General features: G+C 38.1%; 1 protein-coding gene across 1 annotated transcript; it reads right to left on the reverse strand.

Moving 5' to 3' along the window:
- Nucleotides 1–1,573: 1,573 nt before the first annotated feature.
- Nucleotides 1,574–27,528, reverse strand: LOC108698905 (serine-rich and transmembrane domain-containing 2). The gene is made up of 2 exons (XM_018230771.2): nt 27,178–27,528; nt 1,574–3,252 (listed from the first exon to the last, which is right to left on the reverse strand). The coding sequence occupies exon 2, from the start codon at nt 2,853–2,855 to the stop codon at nt 2,571–2,573; it is 285 nt and encodes a 94-aa protein (XP_018086260.2). The 5' UTR covers nt 2,856–3,252; nt 27,178–27,528; the 3' UTR covers nt 1,574–2,570.

The raw sequence follows: 27,528 nt of genomic DNA on the forward strand, positions 1-27,528 counted from the left end.
TGTTTTTAGCTGTTTTTTAGCTGATTTTTAGTTGGTCCCTTATTGACAATGCCGTCTACTTGCTGACTGATTTGCAATGGTCATAGGCATATATTTTACTTAGATAGATTTTTTATTTCTTTCTGATGGTTCTGAGGTCGAGGCATAATGCACTAATAGTTTTCACGTTCCCTTTCTTTATTAAAGAAATAATTAAGAAAATAATAGGTACTTTATCTTTAGTGCTTAGCAATGTTCGTTCCAATATTAATGAAGGGGGCCCCTAAAACAGTGAAAAGGGTCTGAGTGATACAGTAAGGTATTGGTTTTCAAAAATATGCATTATATTATCTGTCCAAAAATTAAATATGGACAGGTAAAAGAAGCAGTAGAACTTTAGCTTTGAAGTTGTAGGACAGGCCCTTTGCTCTTGAATGCATTTGCCATTATAAAGAATTGAGAAATGCTTTCCTGTGTCCTTTTTTAAAGTAGTTGTTTAAATTAAAACAAACCTTTTGCATGTGCATTTTCCCATCACTCCTAAGCTGTGACTTGTTACAAAAAAGATCTCGAATGTTGAAGTATGTGTTAGTGAATGATGACTTGGTGTAAGAAAGAAACCACTATTAGAGTTTATCACAACTACCTTATGTGATGGCCATGTATTTGACTGAAGGGTCTCCTGACCTTGGGACTATGTAAGGATTGTTTAAGGGAGCACCAGGAGCCCAGGAGATATCCAGTTTGACTTTTGTTTTAATTATCCCTTTCGCTGCATTATTTATCTAGTAAACACTAGTTTCAACTCATCCAAATTACTTTCTGTCTTCTACTTGTAGGCAGTCTCCTAAACCTTCACAAATGCCTACAAAATGTGTTCATTTTCTCCTTGATTACGATGATATGCTTAAGCTGTGTGTTGTTTTAAGCTGTGTGTTGTTTTAAGCTGTGTGTTGTTTTCGTGTTAATTATAGAAGAATACATACAGATGTTGCAATTGAAAGACATTTGTCAAACTGCAGTTGAAATGGATTTAATGATATAAAAAAAAAACTTTGGGTAGACAATGTAATGAAGGTCCCAAAGTTCATTCCAGGTCTATTATCTCTTGGCAACTAATATGCAGATAGAATATGGTCGCATGTTTAAAAGCAAATACCTGGATGGTTGATATTGGTTTAACTGCTAGCTGCTGAACAAAGCAAATGTTTGTTGGTTGTTATAGGTTACTGCCCTGGTGCAAATTAAGAGTGGGCATGGTGTAAACAACACTTAGGAGGAAAGGCTACAAGACCTTAGTTGTAGAATTTGGATAAATTGCTATGATGGATGGGAGGAGCAGAAGCTTTTGCCATACAATAACAAGCAATTATATGAAGTGTTGTGTCTTTGGTTGAGCAATTACAGATCCATTCCACTTGATTTTGCACAAGTGCTACAGCTTTTGTGGCATGTATTGGGTTTCAGGCAGTCAGCCCTATAAAAGACATTGACCAAGGATGCTTAAATTCCATGCTCATAGACAAGATAAAACATTCATCCAAGTGGCATAGCCTTAAAATAAACATAATGCAAACTAGATCCATTGAAGGGATGTTTTTAAATAGTTTTTATTTTGACAAGCTCGGGGTTTATATCAAAACTATAACAGTAGCTCATTATTGCTGTTCCATTATTCGCTGTGCACATGTGAAAAATGACCTTTTAACCACAATGCAATACACCAACAATCCACTGGACACATAATTCAGATGAGCAGGAAATATGATGTGGGATGGGGGAGAGGCAGAGTTTTTTTCCCATCAAGGATTTAATGTCTTTGACATCTTCTTCTCGATGCATTTATCTGTCTTGCGTTCATTTCTGCTGTGGATCTTACTAATAGATAGAGGGTGTGTACTGCAGCATGTGTGCTTTTTTATTGTCATGGAAACTATGCCTACAGTAGGCGTAATATGTCCCATTCATGAACAAAACAAGAAGCAAGGCAGAATATTTGCATTATACGCAGTTCAGGAGACCTTCTGATCCCAGCCACGGCATATTTCTACCAGTGGTACTATTTCATGTTCCATTTTGAACAGTGACATCATACAGTATGTAGAAGATGTATAGCCCTTTAAGATCATCATCACTAGTGTCCTGCAAAACTTAAGATCATTTGCCATAAGAAAGACTAATGATCCCATGATTTATACACTGATAGCTAAATACAAAACATATGTTCTTTATGGTAACAAGATATGGTGCTGAGGAACATGAATCGGATAACTGAAAATGCAAACCACTATATGGCCCACTGCGTGTCATCTTAAATGTAACATTTTGTATTGGTCAAAGATTGTCACTGAGCAAGTACTTCTTATTAAAGCAAAGTAAATGCACTGCTTATATAGGAAACGTGTGTAGCAGCAAAGCCAGACAACAATAATTGCTGCAGCAGCACTCCGAACCTTGATTTAAACTTTTATTTGTGCAAAAAACACAGATTTACTAGTGCACGTTCTTCACTTGCAGAGGCTCAAGCCTTATTACTGCTTCTAAGTTCTGTGGATTTGTCTGCCATAAAACACATCTTCCCACGTACCCCATTAGGTACTGGGTGGCCTGCCTTGCATTTCCAGGTCAGTGAACTGCGGCATGTTGTCTGTGCTCTCGGTATTAGGCGTGATGGGTGAGATGACATGTTTGATACGTAAAAGCATTGTGAACAGCAACACAAGCAGCACGGCTAGGAGTCCGAGAAATAACCCCACGTACATGTACAAGGTGGAATATTTATCCGTAGTGGTAGGGGTTGCCTCTGTTGTCACTGTGGGATATTGCTGGACAAAGATAGTTCGGTTTCCTCGGTATTTAAAATAGGCTTCAGTCATTGCTTGAATTGGAGTTGCCTCTTCTTTTGTTTATTTCAGTTAATCAGTATAGGGTAGTGGTAGTACTAGATCCGCCTCTGTGTACTGGAACAAATTTATCTCATAGCCATTGAATTGTGGCTCCACTCAGCATATGCCACCGGGATAGCCCTGCATGTGCAATCCTGCTCTTCATACGCCAATACCCAATATAATGTAGTAACTTTCATTTTCTTCTGTTTTTTTATTATTCAGAATTATAAGGACACAATTTGTAAATTGTCCAGGCCTTTTATGGAAGCAGAAGCTCCTGGCATATGCCTTATAAGATCATATAAGCAGTAGATGGGATGTTCACAGCTATGCCCTGGGCTCTGTTATGCCTCTTCTTTCCAGCTTGTACAGCACTCTTACACCTCTGTAACACAAATATAAAAATAGGAACCATTACCAAAGCTGATACAATTGTTTTGGGCAAATTTATACAAGCAACAATACACAAAGAAGCAGCAAAAAAACATACTACAGTCAATACAATAAGTTACAAAATACAAGTATGGGACCTGTTATCCAGAATGCTTGGGACCTGGGGTTTTCCGATTAATGGATCTTTCCGTAATTTGAATCTTCGTACCATAATTCTTCTCGAAAATCATGTAAGCATTAAATAAGGCTGGTTTTGCTTCCAATAAGGTTTAATTATATCTTAGTTTGGATCTAGTACAAGCTACTGTTTTATTATTACAGAGAAAAGGGAAATACTTTTTTAAAATTAGAATTATATGTATAAAATGGAGTCTATGGGAGACAGCCTTTCTGTAGTTTAGTGCTTTCTGGATAACGGGTTTCTGGATAACAGATCCCATGTATGCTAAAGTTTAGAGCTATGCCACCCATTGGGCCCATTAGTCACTCATATCCATGTGGTTGACCAAATAGCATTGTGCCCTTCATTCAGGCTGAAGCTCCTGTCACTTTCTCATCTATTGTCCCTTTCATCTACTGAGAAATGGCATCAGCAAGTACGTTTTTCAGTTCTGACAGACCAACTGGGATCTAATTGGATAATCTTCATGGGACTGACTGCCAAACTGACCACTTGAGGTGATCTACATGGTTATATCACAGACAGACAGTTTGGCCAAAATATGTCAACCTGCCCAACTAAATCTGATCCTTATCTGATCCTCATAGAAATTCACCTTCTGAGGTTTTGTTTTTGTTTTTTTTGGGGGGTGGGGAGTTATACCAAAAGACCTATTAACCAAAAGCAGATAACTACTTTTAAACAGCAGTCCAGTGAATAGGACCTGGATCCTGACTGGATGTTATGGGTAGTAGACTTTGATAGTCATGACAATGTCTATGTAATATAATTAACTGTAATACGCAAAAGCCATGAATATCTTGTAAATTATATCCTTATAAACAGTGAGTTCTGATGTCATAAGTTATAAACAGTGAGTTCTGATGTCATTCTGTCACATGACTCACTGAAACTTGTGTATTATAATAAAGTACCCTCTGTTGCAAAATATGAGGATATTAGAAGTTACCTCGGAGTAACTTCTAGCTTCGTGTTTTTATATGGTCATGAAACTCCTGGGTAACTTATAATATCCTTATATTTTACAAGAGGGGGTGCTTTATTCACTATATAAACAGTGTTCGGTGATGTCATCCAGTATAATCGGTGCTTAGTGATGTCATTTCTGTCAGGTCTCACTGAAACGTATATATTATAATAAATGATGTACCCCCTTGATATAAAATTTATAATATCCTTTTATTTTACAATGGGGGGTAAATTATTCTCTAGCTCCTAAAAAAAGCTTATTTCATATCACATTTATAGAACATTAGTTTGCCTGTCCTGCAATTCTCTTAAACAATTAACACCTCTTAACCTTGTTTATAAAAGTCCTATATACTGTACAGTGTTAATTGGGTGAGCAAAAAGAAAATGAGGATTGAAATTCCCAGTATTCTTCTTTAATGTTCCATTGCGCTTGCAGAGTAATGTCCAACCAAATGGCTAGCTGCTCCTCTAACATTGATATCTGTAAAGAGCATTTGCCTTCTGCAATTTGACCCCAGTGACTTCTCATGCTGTTAGGTGATTCACTTCTACTGTAAATGGAGCTTGAAGCTTTGTTTTGTTAGGCTGGCAGAAATAGCATTTTAATAGGTTTTTTGACATTTCATCCTGAGAACCAATGGCTAACCCTTTGTTTGTAAGCTCTTGTGAGTGGGGCCCTCTAATCCTATTCTTACTCTGTAAACTATTGTTTGTTACATTTTTGTGAGTTCCCTGTTCATTTTAAATTAATGTTAAGTGCTGCATAATTTGCTGGCGCTGTATAAATAAATGATGATGAAAACAGGTGAGCGTGTCTTAAAGGAAAACTATACCCCCGAACAAGGTCTTTATAAAAAGATATGGCTTAAAACAGCTCATATGTAAAACCCTGCTTCATCTAAATAAACCATTTTCATAATAATATACTTTTTTAGTAGCATGTTCCATTGGGTAATCATAAATAGAAAATTGCCATTTTAAAAAATAAGGGCCGCCCCCTGGCATCTTACGATTCACTGTGCACACAAACAAACCAACAAACCATACTTGTTAGGTCACATGAGCCAATTAACAGACAGAGTACACTTCTTCCTGTTACAGTTAGAGCTGTAGTATTTCTGGTCAGCTGATCTCTGAGGCAGCACACAGACCATCACAAAATGGTGGTTCAAGGCAAGAGATGTAAAAGGGCAAGATTTACTTAAATATATACAGGTATATATAACAGTTTGGTAAGATTCTTTAATATGTCACATAGGGTGAGATTTATCAAGGGTCGAATTTCGAAGTTAAAAATACTTCCAAATTCGTCCATCGAATTAAAATACTTCGAATTAGATATCGAATTCAAACTTTTTTTCATTGAATTTGGCTATTATGTGGTCGAAGTAAGATCGAACGATCAAATACTTTGAATCTGACGATTCAACGATTTTATCGTACGACTTCAAAAACATAGAAAAATGCTGTAGAAGGTCCCCATAGGCTAATATAGCACTTTGGCAGGTTTAATTTGGCGAAGTATTGAAGTTGAAGTTTTTTTTTAAAGAGACAGTACTAGTCGAATAGTCGAACGTTTTTTACTTTGAATCGAAGTAAATTCAAAGTCGTAGTATCCTATTCAATGGTCGAAGTATCCAAAAAATTACTTCGAATTTTTTTACTTCCAAAATTCCCTAGAATTCACTTCGACCCTTGATAAATCTACCCCATAATATCATATAAATCTCTTGCTTAAATATTCATTTTGGGGGTATAGTTTTCCTTTAAGAGACTTGTTGCTTAAAATTACAGAATTTTGTATTTTTCCTATATTCAGGCAACAGTCCATTTCCCATTCTGTGTTCAACCTTAAGCTTGATATAAATGTCTGCAAGTTAGTCTCTGGGTAGGACAGCATGGGTCAACCTGCTGATGAGTCTTTGGAATAACATATTTATGGCTAAGGTTAGGGAAAGATTTCAGGGGAAGGCAGAATCCATCTATACTACAAAAAATCATAGCTGCAGATTTCATAGTCTTATCTTTATGTGTGCTGGATACTACAGCTACAGACTAATGTAGAGTGTTTGGCAAGCTACAGAGACAACATATCTTATTTGATCGTTATTAGGGACATATTACAGATTTGTTTTTTTGGTGTTTTGGTAAGGAAATGCTGGGCAGAAATCTAGAGCACTCCATTGCCAAACTAAATTTACAATGGTGATGTATACCACTGTATATATCCACTGAATAGATCCAGTCTCCTTGAACAAGATCAACATTCATTAAAGTGGACCTGTCCCCCAGACACAAAAATCTGTATAATAAAAGTCCTTTTCAAATTAAACATGAAATACAATTTCAATTTTTTATTAAAGCATTCATAGCTGTTGTAAGCTCATTTAAAAATCTCGACTGTTAATCAAATATTGTCTGCCCCTCCTCTATGCCAATGGCATAGAGGCGGGGCAGACAATTACTTTCACTTTCCATTCAGCACCTAGATGTCACAGCTCTCCACACATTCCCCCGTTCTCTTTACCGGTCAATTGTGTAGCCAGGGCATGGAAATGGACATCGGGTCCCCCATTCTGGTGCACAAACAAGATTCTGAGAAGATTGAAGGCTTGTCTTAATAACAGTGTCCACAAAATGGCTCCTGCCAGCTTGCTATAATTATGAATTCCCAGACAGAAGGAAATAATTTATATAGTGTAATTACCGTATATACTCGTGTATAAGCCGAGTTTTTCAGCACCCAAAATGTGCTGAAAAAATTGACCTTGGCTTATACGCGGGTAAGTATTTTAGATGGAATACGGTAGAAGGCAGGAGACTGAAAAACAGTGAGACGTGATTGGCTAACCGTAATCCGAAGCAAGTTCGCATCGAAAAGAACAATGGCGGCCGCCTCAGCAGCAGATGTTTCCGCCCCGCGAAGGCAACAAGCGCACTTAAAGGTGTCCGAGGGGGACCCGTCTCTGATGCCTCCCAAGATGGAGGATGTTGAGGAGGAAAGAGGGGTCACGAGCTTTCTGAAGCCCGGCGAGAAGAGCTACACGCAGCGCTGCCGTCTCTTTGTGAGGAACCTGCCCATCGACATCACCGAGGGGGAATTCAGTGAGGTGTTCATCAACCGTGACCGGGGTTTCGGCTTCATACGCCTGGTAAGGGGCTGTGCTGCAGAGGGATATCAATGTACTGCTGCAGTGCTGCAGCTTGGACTAATGGCTAAACTGTTTGCTGTCTGCTGTGGTGTAAGGATGCATTGTGCCTGGCTACCCACCCATCCACTAATGTTACCCACCCATTCACTCGTGCCACCCACCCACCCACATACCTATTCACTCGTGCCACCCATTCACTCGTACCACCCATTCACTTATTGTGTGGGGAGTGTGTGTATATAGTGTATGATGGTGTGGGTAGAGAGTTTGTGTGTGTATATAGTATATGTGTGGGGAGTTTGTGTGTATAGTATGTGTGTGTGATTATTTTGTGGGAAGAGTGTGTGTGTAAAGTATATGTGTGTCTATGTGTGTATAATTGCTAGTGGAAAGTATATTTTGTCTCAGCTGAAAAATATCTGTAATATAAATCCACTGGGGGGGGGACAAATTTTCAGTGATTTAGTTTGCGCTGTAGTGATTGTAGCATAGGGCATAGTTGTGTCTAGGCTTATACGCGAGTCAATAAGTTTTCCCAGTTTTTGTAGGTAAAATTAGGTACCTCGGCTTATACACGGGTCGGCTTATACACGAGTATATACGGTAAAGTTCATTTTGCTTGACTAATGTGATAAAATAGGATTTTGAATAATTTTTTTGGGTGACGGGTCTCCTTTAAATAATGCAGTTTCTAAATGAGACTCTTCTGCTCCCTCCTTGTACATTTTTATGTGCCTGCATTTTATATAACAATATGAATTTCTACAATTGGAGGAAGAAAAACATTCTATTGTAGTGTGACTATTTTAAAACAAGTTCCCATAACAATCAGTGAATTGGATGATGGGAACTGTAATGAATCATCTTGCCTAGCTTTCAATAGAATCATTTAGAGATCACAGTAAGCCTTCATTGCTCTAACATCGCATTTCTTCTTGTTACACTGTAAGTAGGCTGATGCTCCCAAATGTTAGTTGATCAAATGTAATATAAGAACTTAAAATTCGTACACACTTTCAATTTTCAGTCCTGAATACCCCACATATTGTAGATTTTGATAATAATAATATATAGGAATTGGGTCCATTGTCATGAGGCCTTCTAGCCAGCAATACCACAAAGAAACTACAGTGGAACCTCAATTTTACATCCCCTGATTTTAAGTTTTCCCTAATTTTACATTGTTGTTTTGTGGTCCGACCTATATATTTCCCTGATTTTACATTTTCCTGGATTTTACACCATTTTTTCTGGTCCCCTGAAAAACGTAAAAAATGGGGGTTCTACTCTACAATACATTTCCCCACAGTGGTATGTGTTAAATGAACAATTCTTCTTTCCTGAATCATTCCCTTTGCATTTTAATAAGACAATGGTCCCATTTATTAACATAGGTGCTAAGTGCAGATAGAAAATGAAACTAAAGCTCGGATGCTATTGGTATTTGCACTGGTGCCGTTTAGCACACGGGTTAGTAAAAGTGTCTTGTACAGATGTTAACTAACTGGGCATAAATGAGCTCCCACACTTTTTACTCCAGGCATGCCCATAATACCGTTATTTGCTAGGCTGGCTACGGACAGATTAAGATGGTCATATTTAACAACAAGCAAGACACTCACAAGGTGTTATTTACTAAACACAGCTGGAGAGGTTAATTTCCCTTTCTTTAATTTAACTGAGATTGAAGTACAGCACAACCGTATAAACATGCACCTTTAATCAAATCTAGAGAGCACCCCTTTCTAGGAATTCACTTTTAAACAGTTTCCTATTTCAAGCATGTCCTGGCAGGAGAATAATATACAGTATGTCAGACCTAGAAACTAGTTGCAGCTCCAAAATGAATTTATATTGACCCCTTTTCCTAGATGGACTGCAGGTCTTAAGGGAACTCAACTGCCAAATCTTCGGTCTTGTGGGAATTTAGCTTTATCCTCCTCCATATGTTTGGCACTCACCTGTCAGTCCTTATTAACATTAGCATTTAATGGCCCAATGCAAATAGTATTACTCATCTTTTACCTGGGGAATGTGCTTTATAGAGAGTGATCCCAATGTCAGTACAGTTGTATGCTAGCCCATTCTAGAGGTTATGGGAAAATATATGTAATTGTCTTTGCTATGCTAAATTCATAACTCCATTTTGGATCAAGAAATGTCTCCAACATTTGAAATATGTATATGATAGCCTATTAGAGTTGCCACCCGGCCGGTATTTTACCGGCCTAGTCGGTAAAACACCTGCCAAGGCCGGGGCCGGTATTACAAATTTACTGGCAATGCAATTGCAATACTAGTAATTTGTAATACCCTTTAAAAAAAAGCCCCTGGCCTGCCCCCAATTCGCAAAGAACTTACCTTTTTTCCAGCGCTGTGCGATGTTGCTCTGTCCCTTTTGCGGCACACCATGTAGCTCCGCCCTCTTTTAGCATCATGGACCGCCCCCTTTTGGTGCCCGCCCCCACTGGCAGGTAAATTTTTTTAATAAAGTTGGCAACCCTATAGCCTATGCTGTCCTTTCCCATCAGGTCTGAGTAGGCCTCTATTGTTTGTTATTCTTAGTTTGGTCCACTCCAAGGGTGGCCAGACTGGGAAAACTTAAAAGGTTCTTTATTGCTATCAACATTTAGGCTGCAACTACTCTTGATACAATCCACTTATGTTTTTTGGTGTTTGGCCCTAAGAAATTTTCCATTGCATTCTGTTGTAGAGATACAGTATAAAGCTCTGGAATATTCATTCATAGGTGAGTTGGTGCAAAGGAATGTTTGTTCTCACCAACATCCTTTCTCTGCATACTTAAAAATGAGCAGATGTGAATTGGAACTGGAGAGGAAAATTGATGAGATGGGGCGCTGTATTATTGATATCGCATAAGAATTCCTTTTACTATGTATGGCAAGCATACATGCATAATCATACACAGAAAAGGAAGCTTCTTTCAATATAAAAAATAAATATAGCACCTCATCTGTTCTTTATTGTGCCTCTGTAGATAGCTTTAAATTTTAGTTTTTTAATTGTCTAACTTCAAATGAGTTTACATGATAATCTGCACATCAAATCCTGTGCAAGTAAAATATGGGCAAGTTTGTCAAAAAGTGAGTTTAGAGTTTAATAAATACAAACACGCCCATGTTCTATCCAGCCCAATGGGATTTTTAGAATTGTATTTATCAATAGGTGAAAATTAAACTTCACCATTTGATAAATACGGTTCTAAAAAACCCATGGAAATGAATAGAATGTGAGTTTTTATTTATTAAACTCTAAACTCATATTTTAATAAATCTGCCTCCATCTGCTATATGGTCTATGCAAATGAAGGCAGTTCTAAAGAGAACACGCGCTGTGCTTTAAGTTCTGCTCATGATAATTAAAGGATATTACTGCTTGTCATGCACTTACTTCAGCCTGATGCCGCTCTTCTGAGAGCAGATTTGTCAGCCTGCAGGAGATGAATACATTCAACCTATTGGGCTTCCTTAGCAGTCTAAAGATAAATGCCACCTCATAAAGAAGGTATTTTGTTGTCTGATGGGAAAACGGCAGCAAGAGAAAAAAATGTTCTATTAAATATTTTTAACGAAATACTAGAGGTAAAGTTGTCTATGAAATATAAAAAGCAGCTTTTACTGGAGGAGTAGAATCAATTCCACTTTCAAAAATGCGCTAGAAACTCCTTCACCGCACTTCGCCAGGCGAAGTTTCGCCTGGGCGCAGCTAATTCACTAAAATCTGAAAGGTAGTGAAGTTGCGATAGCTTGACGAAGTAATGCTATCGCAACTTCACTACCTTTCGCCTCCCTGAGCCCAAATTCGGATTTTAGTCAATTTAGAAGTTAGCCACTTCGCCCTTTAGTAAATTTGCCCCATAGTGTGATTGTCTGTAATCTGTGTGGCTAGGCTTTGGCAATGGCAGTTATCTTGGTTTAATAAACTGATTGCTTGCCAATTAATTCGTTAAAGGCACAGTCTCAGACAATACATGTCCATGTATGGACACCTATAAATATAAATTACTGTGAGCAAGATCAATTAAAGGGCGACTAAATTTTTTTATTCTACAATTTGAATTTGTTGGAATTAGAATTAATAAAAGATGAACATGTCATGATTTCCCATTTCCCTAGTTTCTATGATAGTGTTTCTTGAATTTCTCTGGCTTTCTCAGCCTTCCTAATACATGTCCTCCTGTAGTATGATAATACCTCAATAAAATACCTACAGGGGTGTGTCCTAGCAACTAAATGAACATGGTTAGGTGGTACCTGGAGTACATATGCTGCATGTATCATCATCCTCTTCTGCACTGTAAGCCCTAATGAGAGCTTTCCTATGTCATTTGTCACTATCAATTTAACTCCCCAGTGGTACAGCACTACAAAATAGGCTTCCAATATACAGAAGCCTGTTTTTAAAACTTTGAATCTGTGTAATTTTATTTTAGAGATTTTTTTTTCTACTTTTGTACAACTAAATGAATTTAAGTTTTTGAAACTCTAATTGAAATTTGGGAGTTTTAGCTCAAAAAGACTCGAATCGCAGCAAAAATTTTAATTCAAAGAACTGATAAATCTCCCCGATAAAGTATAAATCATCAAATCATATAAAAAAGAAAATTAATTTTTGCGCTGGGGCTTTTAAGCACTAGGATTGTTATGGAAAGTATAAAAACATACATTTACTAATTTTGATACAAAGAAGTCATGACTCCATATTCATATACCGTAACGTTATATACTTATACAGCTTGCATGTTATGGTTAAGATGCTATAGAAATGGTATAATAAACAATAACATTTATTAGAACGTCTGGACTGGGATCTTCTACTGTCATATTGTGTCAGGTGCACTTACAGTATTTGTACTCCCCTTCCAATCCACCCACCATCACAAGAATACAACACATGTTCTAGGTCTGTGCATTTCATGTGAGCGGGTGACCCATGTGTACATAGTAAGTCATATCAAGGCCTGACAAGGGGGGCATAAAGGTACTGCATTCATCAGCAAAGTCTAGATTTGAGCACAAGACAAGTGTAGTTTAAGATATATTAATAGCATGTTGTATTTTGCCAGTTCAAAGCACTAATTTGGAAATGATCAGAGATATCTTTGCCAGGTGAAGTTGCTCTGCCACTGAAAGAGGTTTACAAAGGCAGGGGTAGTCCATGCAGACTTGCTGCTGGTTTGCTTGCTTTATTTCTGCTCCATGGTCTGATTTAATATTCTTAACAAAATACCTTCTAGGGTCGCCAGGGTATTGTGAGTAAATTAGTGACTCCAAGCACGTTGCAGCTCGGATTCTGGGACTCTGTGTGTGATTAGAGGGCAGAGTCTTCAGAGAATAAAGAGGAATCTCATCAGAAGCCAACAGCTTTGTGTCTTACCCACTGAATATAAGTGAGGTTAGAACGCTAGAGCAGAACAACAAAGCAAAAAAGATAGGATAGATTACACAGCAAACGACTCAGGATGGGCAGAAGCAGAGAAAGTAGAATGGAGGATATGTAGCACTGCAGAGATTTTAAGATAAAGGAACAGTAACACCAAAATTAAAAAGTGTATTAAAGTAATTAAAATATAAAATACCTCTGTCCTGTACTGTTAAACGTGCTGTGTTTGCTTCAGAATGACTACTATAGTCTATATAAACAAGCTGCTGTCTAGTCATGGGGGCAGCCATTCAAGCTGGAAAAAAGGCACAGGTTACATAGCACATAACAGATGGCTGCCCCCATGGCTACACAGCAGCTTATTTATATAAACATATCTGAAACAAACAAAGCACCTTTACCAGTGCAGGGCAACAGTACATTATACTTTCATTACTTTGATATAATTACATTTTTGGTGTTACGGTTCCTTTAACTATGTGCCAGTGTATATTGTACAGCAGCCCTATACACTGAAACAAATAATTTTTTTAAAAATGAATTTAATATTGTAACATTTGATGCACATTATAGTCTGTGAAAAAGAACTATGATGTGATTTGAAGCATCCAAGCAAAATAAACTAATGTATTGTATTGCTTATAAATGGAGATTGGTTTGGATTTACCAATAGGTCTGCTTAATCAGGAATTGGATAGGTTTAACCCAAACACAGTCACATATCAAGAAGTTTTGGTTGATGTATGGCTATGTCTAGCTTTCATGCATAGCTAGCTTTCCAGCGTTCGCTGTATTAAAAAGCTATTGTATGTGTGGTTGTGAAAAAAATCTACATATCCTAGAAACGATCATAGCAGGTGGCAGAATGCAGAATAACTTTGCCAGCAGTAGACAAAGTACTTACAAAGCCATTTATATTTAGCTGTTCCAACCCTTTCTGATGTAAGGACCCTAGAATAGGAGCATCTTTGATAGCCAAGGTCATCTCATGGATAACCACTGTGATCAAACCATCTGTATCCTCCAGCAGTTGCTTCACACTGACTTAAATAGGGTATACTCTGCCTTTGATAGACATGAGAGCCGACAGGCAGGTATTGTTCAAGAATTTTCGGACACCATGTTTTCTATCAAATGAGGAGACGTGGCTGTCAGTGCCAGTTGCAAACTCCATAATGCTCAGGCTGTACTTTATTTCATCACTTGTCTAATAATACTGCTTGTTATATGCACTTGGGATATCTTACTTTTTCAAAGTGCTAATCCTTATGAAGGCTAAACTAATTGACTGTTTTGCCGGCCTGTGTATATCATGTCTCTTGCTAATTGCAGGGTATTGGATAGAGAGTTCATGATGAATATGGTAATTGTGCCAGATCCTGGAAAGCCATTCAGGCTGCATTATTGGTACTGGTACCATGTTCACTCATACTCATTGAGCAATAAGAAGATATGAAACAAGGCAATAACGTCTCTGCCAAAAGACCTAAGGCCTCATTTACTATAAACCACATGCAAACTTTTGCATCAGCGTCGGAATGGGAGGCCAGGGGCCCAGCAGAAAACCTTACCATAGCACAATCTTCAAACTACTTCTGTTGTCCTCATTCAGCCTCTTTATTCTCCTTGTCTCTCCTTGTTTGCTTACTATAATCTATCCTTCCATCCATTTCTTCTCTTTGTTCCCATATAGAAATAGGTAATGTGTCCACTGGCTTAGTTAGTGATAGTTAGTTCTTGTTAGTTTCTATTTTATTTTACATATTACCTCATTGTAAGTTATACATTGAAGTAACATTGTATAATATGTCATTGTATTAATCTTCTTCATACTATTTGTTATCATATTGATTTTAAGAAAATATTTTAATAAAATATTTCAAATCAAGAAATAGGTAATGACCATAAAATAATCCAAATGGTTAGGGCCTCATGGCAGACACAAAGCTTTTGAATAATGAATTCCATCATCGAATTGGTTGCTAAGGGTTACTGGATGCCAAGTAGATTTTACACCAGCCTAGCCTGTTGATTAAAAAAGAGATTCGTCTTCATTCAGCCTTTTAAAGACAAACACCTTATTTAAATATAATCATTAGCATTATTGCTTAAATGAGCACCATCGTGAAAATAAAGTTTTATTTGTGCTTGTGTGCAACATTTATATGGATAATAGTGAATTTTATTATAATGCAACCGTAACAGTATATAATAAGACACAAGAAACCATTATGTTTCCTGTTTAACATAATTATCTAAAAATAGCACTCTTATTCCCTGGTAACTCAGTTAATGTGGTCCGATCATCTGTTTGGATGGGACTACACACCACATGTGCTGGCAGCAAAGATTGCCTTGTCCTGCTGTGCCAAGCTATGTAATACCCTGGACCCTTTTCAACAGTGCCCATTTCACCCATCATTAAGTAAAGAAGCCATCTGCACATCAGTCATGCAATGTAGCAATAAACCTTCTGGATCCAGGTTAAGTAAATATATGATTAAATGTTACATTGCTGTATAGTAAAAATGACATGGAGAATCTTCTGACCTTGGATGTAACCCTTGCTTGATCGGCTGTCCATACCTGCAGATTGTATGTATGTTTCCTATTTGTAGAATGTTAAATAAAGCTCATCTATTCCAACATTGTACCCGACAGACAACTGCAATTTTCACTCTTGTGCTTGAAACATATATATTTGCATAAATGGAGCAGAAGCACTTTATGGGAATCACTATGAAGAGATGACACACATACTGTAGCTATACTTTCCTACTTATCATCAGTAATGTGCAGTGAATTCGAAGCCGGGAGCAGCACAGACGACTGTACAAGCTGAAATTAGAGCGTAAACTTGTGTTTGCTTAGTAATTCAGTGCATCCATAATGGTAATAGTGTCTGCAACAATTACAGATTTTAGGATATGCAATCGACATCAGGCAGCCATTTGAAAATGTTAATACTCTGGGGAAAAAACGAGTAAATAATACATTTTGAAAATATTTTTCTGCTGTAACTGTAAATACTAAGGGATTAGTACATCTTTTAATTTTCTGTAAATGGACTTTGTTTTAAACATGCACAGATCATTTGTGGCTTTTCCTCAGTTACACAATTTATTTGTAACCAAAATGAAAACTAAATATTTGTACAACAAATGTTTCTGAGATTCGCCATTAGATTTTACATATGATTTTACTGCATTTAGCAATAGCAGCCAATCTCAAAAATGGCCCAGGCACTCGGCCTTCAGCTCTTCAGACTTTGGGACAGATTCAATTCAGTGAGAAAAAGGTTTATCACGTTAAAATGGGGGAGATTCAATTTGAGATGCAATTTAATTCAGAAAAACTTATCTCATGGTTTATCACATGAAAGCTCTATTGAATCCTACAGATAGATCCTACAGAAAAAAAAGATTTATTTGCTGTTTTGAAGGTTTCCCAGGCTTGTGTAGTGATGCTACATATACCTCCATTGTAACTTCAATTTGGCGCCGTATGCAAATTAAGCATTGCTAGCGTAACTTCGATTTGCTTGGTGAATTAATGCTAGTGCAACTTCGCAACCTTACACTTCCCCTGAGCGCAACTTCGGATTTTAGTGAATTTGTGTAGCACTGGCGAAAATATGCCTGGCGAAGTGCGGCGAAGCGGACGCTGGTGCAACTACGAATCTTAGTGAATTTTCCCCTAAGGGGGTTATTTACTAAATTCCGAAAGCAATAATCCTGAAAAATGTATTAAACTCAGAGGATGGAAAAGTCAGAATGTGAAAATCCGGCATCTCAGATAATTTGTGTCAATTTTAGCAGGACACACTGGCTGTGTGTGTAAAGAACCCTTGTAAATTCAGCAAATGTTTTGCTCTGTTTTAAATCAAACATAAAATTAAAATCTACCCCAGGTCCAGTCACTGTGCTACCCTGTTATTCTCTATATATTGAAAAAAATATGTTGTCATTTTCAATGTGTCATAGTACTAATATTATAGATTTAACCCAAAAACCATAATCAGTACCATACCATCCATGATGTTATCATATACACATATACTGTAGATTTCATAGGGCTATAGCATATGTGTTCTGTCTATATAAATATCTATCTGTGGAATGAGACAGTTTATAGATGTTCAAGGTAAGAATATCCTCCTCCCCTCCCAAAAGAGAAAAACAGTTCCAGCTATATTATAATGAATGCCACAAGCCATACAAGTTGATTATATGGTTCACGCACTGCATTCATTTCACTCTCATGATTATTTGCACTGTGTATTATTAGAATCATATGGGGAAATGCAATAGGATTTATATGAAGACCTTTTTAAATATAAAATTACAGAGAAAGTGTGGCAAAAATAAACAAATGCCAAAAAGTGAGGTTAATCTCCTCGGTATATATCAAAGACATCAATAGGATTTAGGTGCTTTGCACTAACATATAAATGATATATTTTGATCTCCTATCCCCATCAGTTTTGCATCCTGGAGGGAGAAATTGCCTAGGACATGTGCCTGCTAAACAGATGCACACACACTTCACTTCCAATAAGAATTCTCTGCACTTCCAGGCACTAATGCAATAAATTGGCCCTACTGCTAGTCAAAATGCTTGAATTGTTAGTTTAAAATGGGCAGAATGCTACATGGCTTCCCAAAATGGCATTCAACATCAGGTTTGAAGACTATAAAAATTTAACTGTACGTAAAATGAAATGTTGGTCTTCTCTTTTCTATTAGAGAAAAACTGTCATCATTGGATCACTGTGGTTGCCCTGCAAACTTAATATTATGGGGCTTGGTGCACAGGTAACCTTTTCCCCATTCATCTATTACTAGAAATACTCCTTGCGTTTCTAGGGCGTACACAAAAAACCTTCTATTGCACTGAATTGCACAGGTGCTCCAGGCATGGAGCATGTGCAGTAGTCCATTTCCCAACCTTGCATGGTCAAGCTTCTTCAGACCCCTTCCTAATGGCACGATGGAGACCAATTCACTATATGACCAAACATATCTGGACATTGCTATCAAAAGTTCTCAGTGGCGACATTCACTACTGAGTAGCATAAGTTTTTAAAGGGGAAGCTACTATATGCACAACCCCATGCACAGAGACATGAGCAAAATTTGGTTCCTGGGATAGGTATTATCATTAACACATATTTACTCAGTGCTATACAAAAAAAGCATGTATACAACAAACATACAGATTACATACAAATCAATACACCAATAAAGGAGGATTTACAGCCTAATATGAGATGGGGTATGAGATGCAAGGTGTGGGGCTTACAGTGTATTATAAAAGAATGTAATGCTAGATTGAGGTACAATTTTCTAATGTAGTCATTGTAAGATCTTTCAGTTCAAAACACCCTAGGTAAAGGCTCCATTATCACATATACTGTAAATATTATGGCAGGACCAGAACTAAGGGTAGTCAGAAGAGGCATGTGCCTAAGGCACAACACTGGGGCAAGGCACATAGCACTCTTGTCTCCCTACCACTAGTTTAAGGTCTTGGAATAATGCCAGATGGGCCTTTGCCAATTACCCTACCACTCCAACATGCACTCCCATTCTTGGGCGCACCCTCTACTTGTCTCTCCCACAGTTTGGGAGTTACCCCTATAAAAATGTGTTTTAAAGCTGTGAAAATTCCAAAGAAGAAGTGCAGATTTATCAAACTCATGAATGTCTGTATGTATGAGAGATCAGGAGCAGGTGAAATTATCACCTTGGTGAAAAGTTGTGACATATATAGATCTAGGTTAAGATTAGTAGAGGAGAATTATCATCAGTGTAGAGGTGACAAATGGAAGCCATATGAATGGAAGAAGTACACAAAAAGAATAACTAGAAAAGTTTGTTTGGCTAAGCAGTAGGCTGGTATTATGCAGTAGAAGAGCAGTGTAGATATGTAGCTGTGAAAGTGTTTGTGGTCAGGATTTGGAGTGGCGGTGCTTAAGATTATGTTACCACCTTTGGAGACCTCTTGGTTGAGCTCTATATACGTATATACCATGGTTAGAGTTTTTTTCAGTCTTTTATATTATGACCTGTCAAGACCATGCCCATTAAAACCAGTGGTGAGTGGGTTATAATAAATACATTACTAAATTAGAACAAGAGATAGTGGAGATATAAGAGTAGAGAGAGTCAAAAGAAAAGGAGTAATGTGACATGTCTAGATTGTGTAGGTTATGGTAAGGCAAGCTGAATCTTGAGCAGAATCTAGAGAATATAAGTAAAATGAGCTAAGAGACAGCAGAGATTGTTTCAAATGTTAAACTCACCAACAACAGTGGACTGGATATCAGAGGAAAAAATAAATGCTCTACAGAACTCTGACCTCCACCCAAAAGAATACTTAAAGGACAAAGTGTAATGCCCATTGTGAGCCTGGTCTGATTGCCCAACATGTGTGCCCCACTTCACTAAAGCTGGTATGGTTAAAAGGAAGCAAATCTCACCAACAATATCCCAATATGTAGAGGAAAGCCGTCCCAGAAGAGTAGAGGCTGTTAAAGCCGCAAAATGAGAACCAGTTTCATATTTATACCCGTGATTTTGGAATGAGTTTTTGGATAATTGGGTGTCTGGATATTTTGGTAATAATAGTGTATGCAGATAGAGGATTAACATACAAACTGTCGATTATTCAGTCTTTATCTGCATTAGATACAATTGTACAGACTTATCTATCACAATTCAGTCCTCCTTGTGTGTATACCAACGATACCATGTTGATTTTTCCCATAACCACTTAATTTACTGAACACTCTACTGCACGCTTTCCTATTGTAATGCACTTGCTCTACTATCTATACAGAATCTATCCCATCCGCTGGAAGAGGTATAATGAGCCCCAGTGCATAGTTTGTTCCCAGGTGATTTTCTTTGTGTTTCATAAAAGGCATAATCACACAATCAACAATCAATCACACCATAAATAAACAGTTGAATAAAACAAGACACTTTAATGAACAGGTTTCATATAACCTAGGTGTTCCCAAGCTTTCGAAGAGTATATCCCCAGAATACTTATGGGTATCATCAGGAAGGCACCTCATATTATTAATGTAACTTGAGGGCTAAGGTTACAGAAATTCCAGTGCCGCAAAATGTCAGTGTTAATTTGTCTTCTAAGAAACCTGTTACTTAAAGGAGTACCAAACCCTAAACATTAATATGGCTAAAAATGCCATATTTTATATACTGAACTTATTGCACCAGCCTAACGTTTCAGCTTCTCAATAGCAGCAATGATCAAGGACTTCAAACTTATCACAGGGGGTCACCATCTTGCAAAGTGTCTGCAACACTCACTTGCTCAGTGGGCTCTGAGCAGCTGTTGAGAAGCTAAGCTTAGGGGTTGTCGCAAATTATGTAGCAGAAAATGAGGTTGGCCTGTAAAATAAACTGATGCTACAAGGCTGATTACTAAATGCCGATGCTAGCTGCACTGGTAGCTGCACATGTAGTAATTATCTGTATTAATTACTAATCAGCCTTATATTGTGACATTTATATTCTATGTGTACTATATATTATGAGTCAGTCCCTAAGCTCAGTAACCAGGGTCACACTGGGGGGCCCAGGGCCCACCGGGGCTGCTGTCTTAAAAGCCATCTGTATAATAAGCTGCTGCTTATCTCAAATCCTAACAAAGGCTGCAGCTGGGGATGACGGGGGTTGTTTATACAAATGGCTTCTCATTGGATTATTGATGTTTTGATTGTGTGATCTAGGTTATATGAAACCTGATCATTAAAGTGTCTTGTTTTATTCAACTGCTTATTTATGGTGCAATATTTCTGGCATATCTCTTATTTTCAGCTCATTCCCATCAATATATAAATATCCCCCATGAAAGTGCTTTAGGATCTAGTTTGTTGTTGGTTTTGTAATTATGCCTTTTATGAAACACAAAGAAAATCACCTGGGAACAATCTGTGCACTGGGACTAATTATACCTCTTCCAGCTAGAGAGGATGTGCTAGGTACTGTATAGATAGTAGAGCAAGTGCATTACAATAGGAAAGCGTGCAGTCAAGTGTTCAGTAAATTAAGAGGTTTCAGATTTTTTTTTTAGTACATGACACCTACACCCATACATAATTCTTAAAGAAAACAATAGGCAAAGTACAATGTTGTGCCCCTTAGCTCTCCAGCTGTTGTGATTAATGATCGGAAAAACCCCTGGGGTCTACTTTTAAAGCTAGAGGCAGCTGAAAAATGTACAGAATTGACAGGGAATTGTGTGTTTTAAAAATAGTTATTGTGTTGAACCCTAAGCCACAAACTAAAGTTAATATCACTGGGGGCTGCCAAGTTATTAGGCACCCCCTCATGAGCCTAGTGTTTCTCTTCTTCAAAAATGCAGTTTACTGAGTGCTGTTTTTTTTTCTTGTTTGACTTCAGGTCAGGTCACTTGCACAATACAGAAATTTTGGAAAGAATTTTGTACTTCTTATGTGCTCTTCCATGCTTGATGGGGATGCCTAGAAAGCTAGAAGAATACCCAAGTTAAGTGACTAGAATCACTAGTGGGTGCCTGACAACTTGGCACCACCCCAGTGGTTTATACCTTTCCTTCTCCTTTAACCCTGTATGGCATCAAGAAGGAATAAAAAGACAGACACCCCTTCTCCTTTTGAAGGTGGCGGTCGGCCACAGCTTTATTAAAGGAGAACTAAACTCTAAAAATCAATGTGGCTAAAAATGCCATATTTTATATAATGACCTTATTGCATTAGCCTAAAGTTTCAGCTTCTCAATAGCAGCAATGATCCAGGACTCATCACAAGGGGTCACCATCTTGGACAATGTCTGCGACACTCACATGTTGAGAAACTAAGCTTAGAGGTCATCGCAAATTATCAAGCAGAGTTGACTGTAACATAAGCTGATTATTAAATTCAGGTGCTAACTGCACTGGTTTCTGTGCTGCCATGTACTAATTATGTGTATTAATTACTAATTAGCCTTATAGTGTGACATTTATATTCTATGTGTACTGTATATTGTGAGTGGGTCCCTAACAGGGCCGGGCAGAACCGACCGGGCGCCAGGCAACCCCGCCCCCGCGTGTGCGCACAAGCGTGCATGCGCCATACGAGAGGGAAAGCAAGAGAGGGGATACGAAAGTGCCGGGGATGTGGAATGCGGAAGGGCAGGCGAGAGAGGGCGGCAGACGAGAGCGGCGTGCAGCTGGAGAGGGGTGTGCAGCTTTACTAGGGTAGGCAGAAAGCCCTTGAACAGGCACCTGACCAGAGCCCCTACATTGTTGTGCTCTAGGCAGGTGCCTCTTCTGCCTACCCCTAGTTCCGACCCTGGGCTCAGTAAGTGATAGCAGCACAGAGCATGTGCAGTGAATCAGCAAAAAAGAAGATGGGGAGCTACTGGGGCATCTTTGGAGACACAGATCTTTACTGTTAAAGGCTGTAGTTGCCTTGGGCTGGTACAGAAGCCCAAAACATAATGTATATAATTTCTAGCCTACATCTTTAGTTACGCTTTAGTTCTCCTTTAAACACTTGCTTAATCAAATCATATGGGACTTAGATCTTATATTACTCTCAATGATATAATTGACCAATGCCAGCACTCGCCATTTGGCGGTAGGTACAGAGACCCTTACATTTTAACCAATGTCAAGAACACAAATTACTTCACACATAGTACAACACTAAACAAACCAAATACTAGCCACAAGCTTACCTACAACAAATACACCCATGTTAAGTTAACAGAATGTGCAAAGCACCACTTGACCAGGAAAAGAAAAGGAAGGTCATTTTCAGATTAGGGAATCCAAAAGGCCAAGGCCTGTCCACTCCTGGCCTGGTATCTCCCATAGACCCAACCCCTGGGGCCGAGCCTCTTATGGTCTATTTTAAAATCCTCTTACGAATACCCTACGTCTAAACATCCAAGATAGAACATTGTTCTATTTCAATTTACCACCAAACGGAACAAATTGGCTATTTATGGGAAATGTAATGACCAGGTTTTAAACCAAATTTGCGACTCAAAGTGTTTTCGTGAAGCATCTCCATTTCAGATCGTTCTTACTTATTAGGTCAGCTACATGTGTCGATCACAATTCCAAGCCCCTTGCCCTGTAATTTCACTGAATGACAATTGTATAGGCACATCCTCACCCTTGCTGACCTTAATCTCATTCTCGTTCAGTTTGTATCTTCATAAAGCCTGGTATAATTGGTTTCCCTCGTTATACAGCACAGCAGAATAAACATTTAATAAATCAATAACGCATTTGTTGTTTACTATTGTAAGTGTTCGGGTTTGATAGATTTTTGGGTTATCTTCATAATACAGCCACCAGTCTGTCAATAACACTTTACCACTTGGAAAACACACAGACCTTGACTGCTGGAGAGGATGTTGAATTCTGTTTTGAAGAACCTCTTTCTTTCTGCTCTGCCTCTGTGTGTGTGTCTATGTGGGGATACATCATTAACAGAAAGCAGAGTTATGTATATATAGAGTGGAACCTCAATTTTACAAGTTTTCCCCTCATTTTACATTGTTGTTTTGTGGTCCGACCTACTTATTATGCATACTGCATTTCCCTGAATTTTACACCATTTTTTTGGTCCCCTGAAAAACATAAAATGGGGGTTCTACTGTAGTTACTTGTATGTACAGTGTTGTACCTTTTACCCTACAGTAATAGAATACACAGTGGGTACAAACAGTGCAATCATCATTTATTTATATAATGCCAGAAAGTTATGCAGCCCTTTACATTAATTTATTAAAAAACAGGATTCTTACAAGAGTTTAAATGGTCAGCATATGATCAGAGGGTCCTACCTGCAAGAGCTTACAATCAAATGAAAAATATATGCACACGTTATGAGACATAAGAAGGAAAGAGGTACCTGCCCTGAAGAGCTCGCAGTCGAAGTTGGTGGGTAACTAAAATGGTGTTTGGTAAGAGCACAAAGAACTATATCACAGCACACAAAGAAGCAGTTCAATATTAAATATGTAAAATGGCTCTTTTTTGAACTTTGCTTCACATTTTTGTACTTTGCCTGTTACCCCATCTTTCATTAATTAAGGTAAAAAAAGATTACACTGGCAGGGGCATTGGTCAATAAGTGGCAAGACTGAATCAGGTGCAGTGCTAGTGTTTTAAAAAGAAGGATTTGTGTTTAGGCTTGAGGTGGTTTAGCTAAGGTTATCAGAGAATTCTTATAAATACAGGTTGTTCAAAGTTGCCTTGATTGCAAACAGATTGTATTTCAAATAAATGCAGCATGAGAGAGATAGGTTTAAGGTTGGAGATGACAGTGGATGTGGGTGGTGTGAAAAGGCAGCGACAGAGGGACAAAGGGAAACATATGGAGACACAAGAGAAGTGAAGTATGCTATCTTTAGGCTAATATGGATCCAAAACAAATATTTTAACAGCAGAGGAGGAGGTTTTCTCTTAGGTGAGAGCATAAGGATTCAAGCAGCACAAAGACAGACTTAAGCTGGCCACAGACGTATCAACGAATTAACGTACGATTTGCTTTTCCAATCACCCGACCTGCCACTAACCATTCCGATCAAAGTCTTACCATTCAGATCAAATAAAGTAGTAAAAGAACAGATCAGCCGATGTTCTGCCCTGACAGCAATCGTACGATAGTTATGTCCGACAAAGCTAGTGACAGTCTCGCACTGAAAATCGTACGATCGGCAATACACGCAGAGATATTATCCACAGCCGACAAAAATGTTCTAACCTGTCCGATCTCCACCAGACGAAAAATGTCGGGATTCTCCACACACGGTCCGAAAATCATACGAATCCTCGATTCGTACGATTGGATCTTTGCGTCTATGGCCAGCTTTAGGGCAGAGACACACGGTCAGATTCGGGGAGATTAGTTGCCCAGCGACAAATCTCCTCTTTTTAGGGGCGACTAATCTCCCTGAGGGTTTCCATAGGGGGGGGGCTAAATCACTAGTGGAGAGAGGGCAAATGCACTCTTTGCACTAAAAGAGTCAAATTTTCGGTTTAGAAAACGGAAATACAGTTCTTAAATATAACAGGATTGTCTTTTTGCCCACCCCCGGTCACTTGTGGGGCACTGCTGCTGGAAGCCTCATGTTAGGAGCCCCTTTGGGAAGGATAAAGTGAGTGCAAGGATAAGTGTTTTAACAGCTGCTCACAATGGATATATATATACATCTATATAGTATTGCAGATGAATTGCAGAACAAAATGCAACAGCTTTAATGGTGCGGTATATTAATGTTATTACACATTTTCTCATTGTAATATTTTTGTTTAATGCCTTAGGCTGTCAGCAGATGTTGTTAGCTGTAGAACTACTAGAACTGGAAGCTGCAGATTTGGCTTTCCTCATATCATATCCTACCTTATTTAAGCCCGAATCCTGGATTTTGTTCGGAATTCAACTCAAATCCTTACCAAACCCTTACAGTCACATGAGTTTAGGTCAAATGATTAAGGAAATTGCAACACTTTTTCCACACTTTTTTTTTTCTTTGCCTTTGGGATGCAGCCTAATGCCTTGTAAATCCCCCCAAAAAATGGATTCAGTGCATCCCTAATTACAAGAGGTGCAAATATAAGGTCACTGCCTTAAAGACAACAGTAACTGATAAATTATCAGCAAACTTAGATATAGCAAATTTCTCTGAATTGGAGCTTGGCCGCACAGATAATCTATTATAGCAAAATTCGTAGTTATTCATAAAGCTTTCAAAATGTTTGGCTATAAACCCAATACCAAATTGTAGCCTAATGAAAAAGTGTGTCATTCTAGGCAACTTCCCAATATACACTAGCAATACAGGGCACCTATCATAAACAAAATTGTTTCTCCCACTGGAGGTGAGAACTAATAGGGGGAAGCAATAGAATTTAGTTTTGAGGTTATCTGTAAATATAACTGCTACTGAAAGCTCTTTCTTTTCTCTGCTCTAATGGTTTTGACATTAGCAGTTATGTAGCAGAAGCCAGCTGATTAACAGATATGTGAAGAAGCATGCAAGGCTGGCCTCTGCTCTCTAGCTTCAAATGATAGAACCAACAGTGCAGAACGGGACTGAAATAAATACTGCTCTCACTTGCAATTACATTTAGAAATACAGGTATGAGATCCATTATCCAGAAACCCATTATTCGAATTGCATGAAGGTCATCTCCCATAGATTCCATTTTTATAAAATATACATTTTTCTTTTTTTTTGGTAATAAAACAGTACATTGTACTTGATCTCAACTAAGATAGAATTAATCCATATTAAGGGCAACACAATCCTATTGGATTTACTTCATGATTTACTGTTTTTATTCTTAGTAGACGTAGCAGTTTATTTATTAAAGGTCGACTCGTGTTTTTTCAGAATAATTTTAGTTTTTAGAGGGGTAAATTCACTAAAAACGCAAATTTTTCGGGATAAAAAAAAACGTTATTATGCTGCAAAAAGCCAGAATCTGAAAATAATCCAACTAAAACCTGACGAGGTCATATAGAAGTCAATGGCAGAGATGTTTTTTGCCTTCATGATTTTCAGGTTTTATACGGTGGTTTCTGCTTGAACACTTGATCAATTCGAGGTATTCAAGGTTTTTTTAGCCTATAACTCGATCAATTTGAGTATTTTAGGTTTTTCCCCCCGCTTGCATTCAATCAAGTTTTTTACATTTTGTTTTTTTCTTAAATAAGCAAACATTACAGTTGTGAGCTTTTTCGAGGTAGAAAAAACCTCACAAACTTGACCTTTGATAAATAATCCCCTTAAGGTATGGAGACCCAAATTATGGAAAGACCCCTTATCCAGAAAACCCCAGGTCCTGAGAATTCCGGATAACAGTTCCCATTCCTATAACGTTAAAACCACTGAACATATTTAATAAATGTATTTTAGAAAGTTGCTTAGAATTACATTTTCTTTCATTTAGGCAAAATTGTATTTTTGGGATATCATCCAATTATTTTCCTATGTATTTTGCGATCAAGAGGTGCCAGGTATTTTTATTTCGCTGCTCACGGACCCTTTATTATACTGGCTGCAAACTACCATGAATTGCCAGCTGGGGCTAGTACATTCCTTTAGCTTAGCTACTGTTGCCACAACATCCAGTCTTCTCTGTTCTAAATTTACATGATAAAAAAAAAACATTTACATTAGTGTTAAATATTTACCTGTCGGAATAAGCCACATGCATGAGTCTCAGCTGCGCGAGGAAATATTGACAGAATCCCAGTTGTAGGACAGTCATTTCCAATGGCATGTCTGTAGAAAACTTTTTCCTGCTGGTACCAAGGAAAATGATTCCCAATTCCCCTAGATAGCAAAATAGTTTCCTTGTTGTGTATTGCAAGCCCAAGTCCAGGCACACCAAAGCCACCTCCTTGAGAAGGAAAATTGATGTCCTTTCCCCAATAGCGTTGGTGCCTGCAGGATGGGAAAGGGAGAGAGAGAAGCAGAATGTTCTGAATGGGAGGCTGATGCGCTGAGGGCTCTGAATAAGTTGACTTGCTCCCTTCTCTGAG

Source organism: Xenopus laevis, chromosome 8L, assembly GCF_017654675.1.
Source record: "Xenopus laevis strain J_2021 chromosome 8L, Xenopus_laevis_v10.1, whole genome shotgun sequence".
NCBI classification, from domain to species: Eukaryota; Metazoa; Chordata; class Amphibia; order Anura; family Pipidae; genus Xenopus; species Xenopus laevis.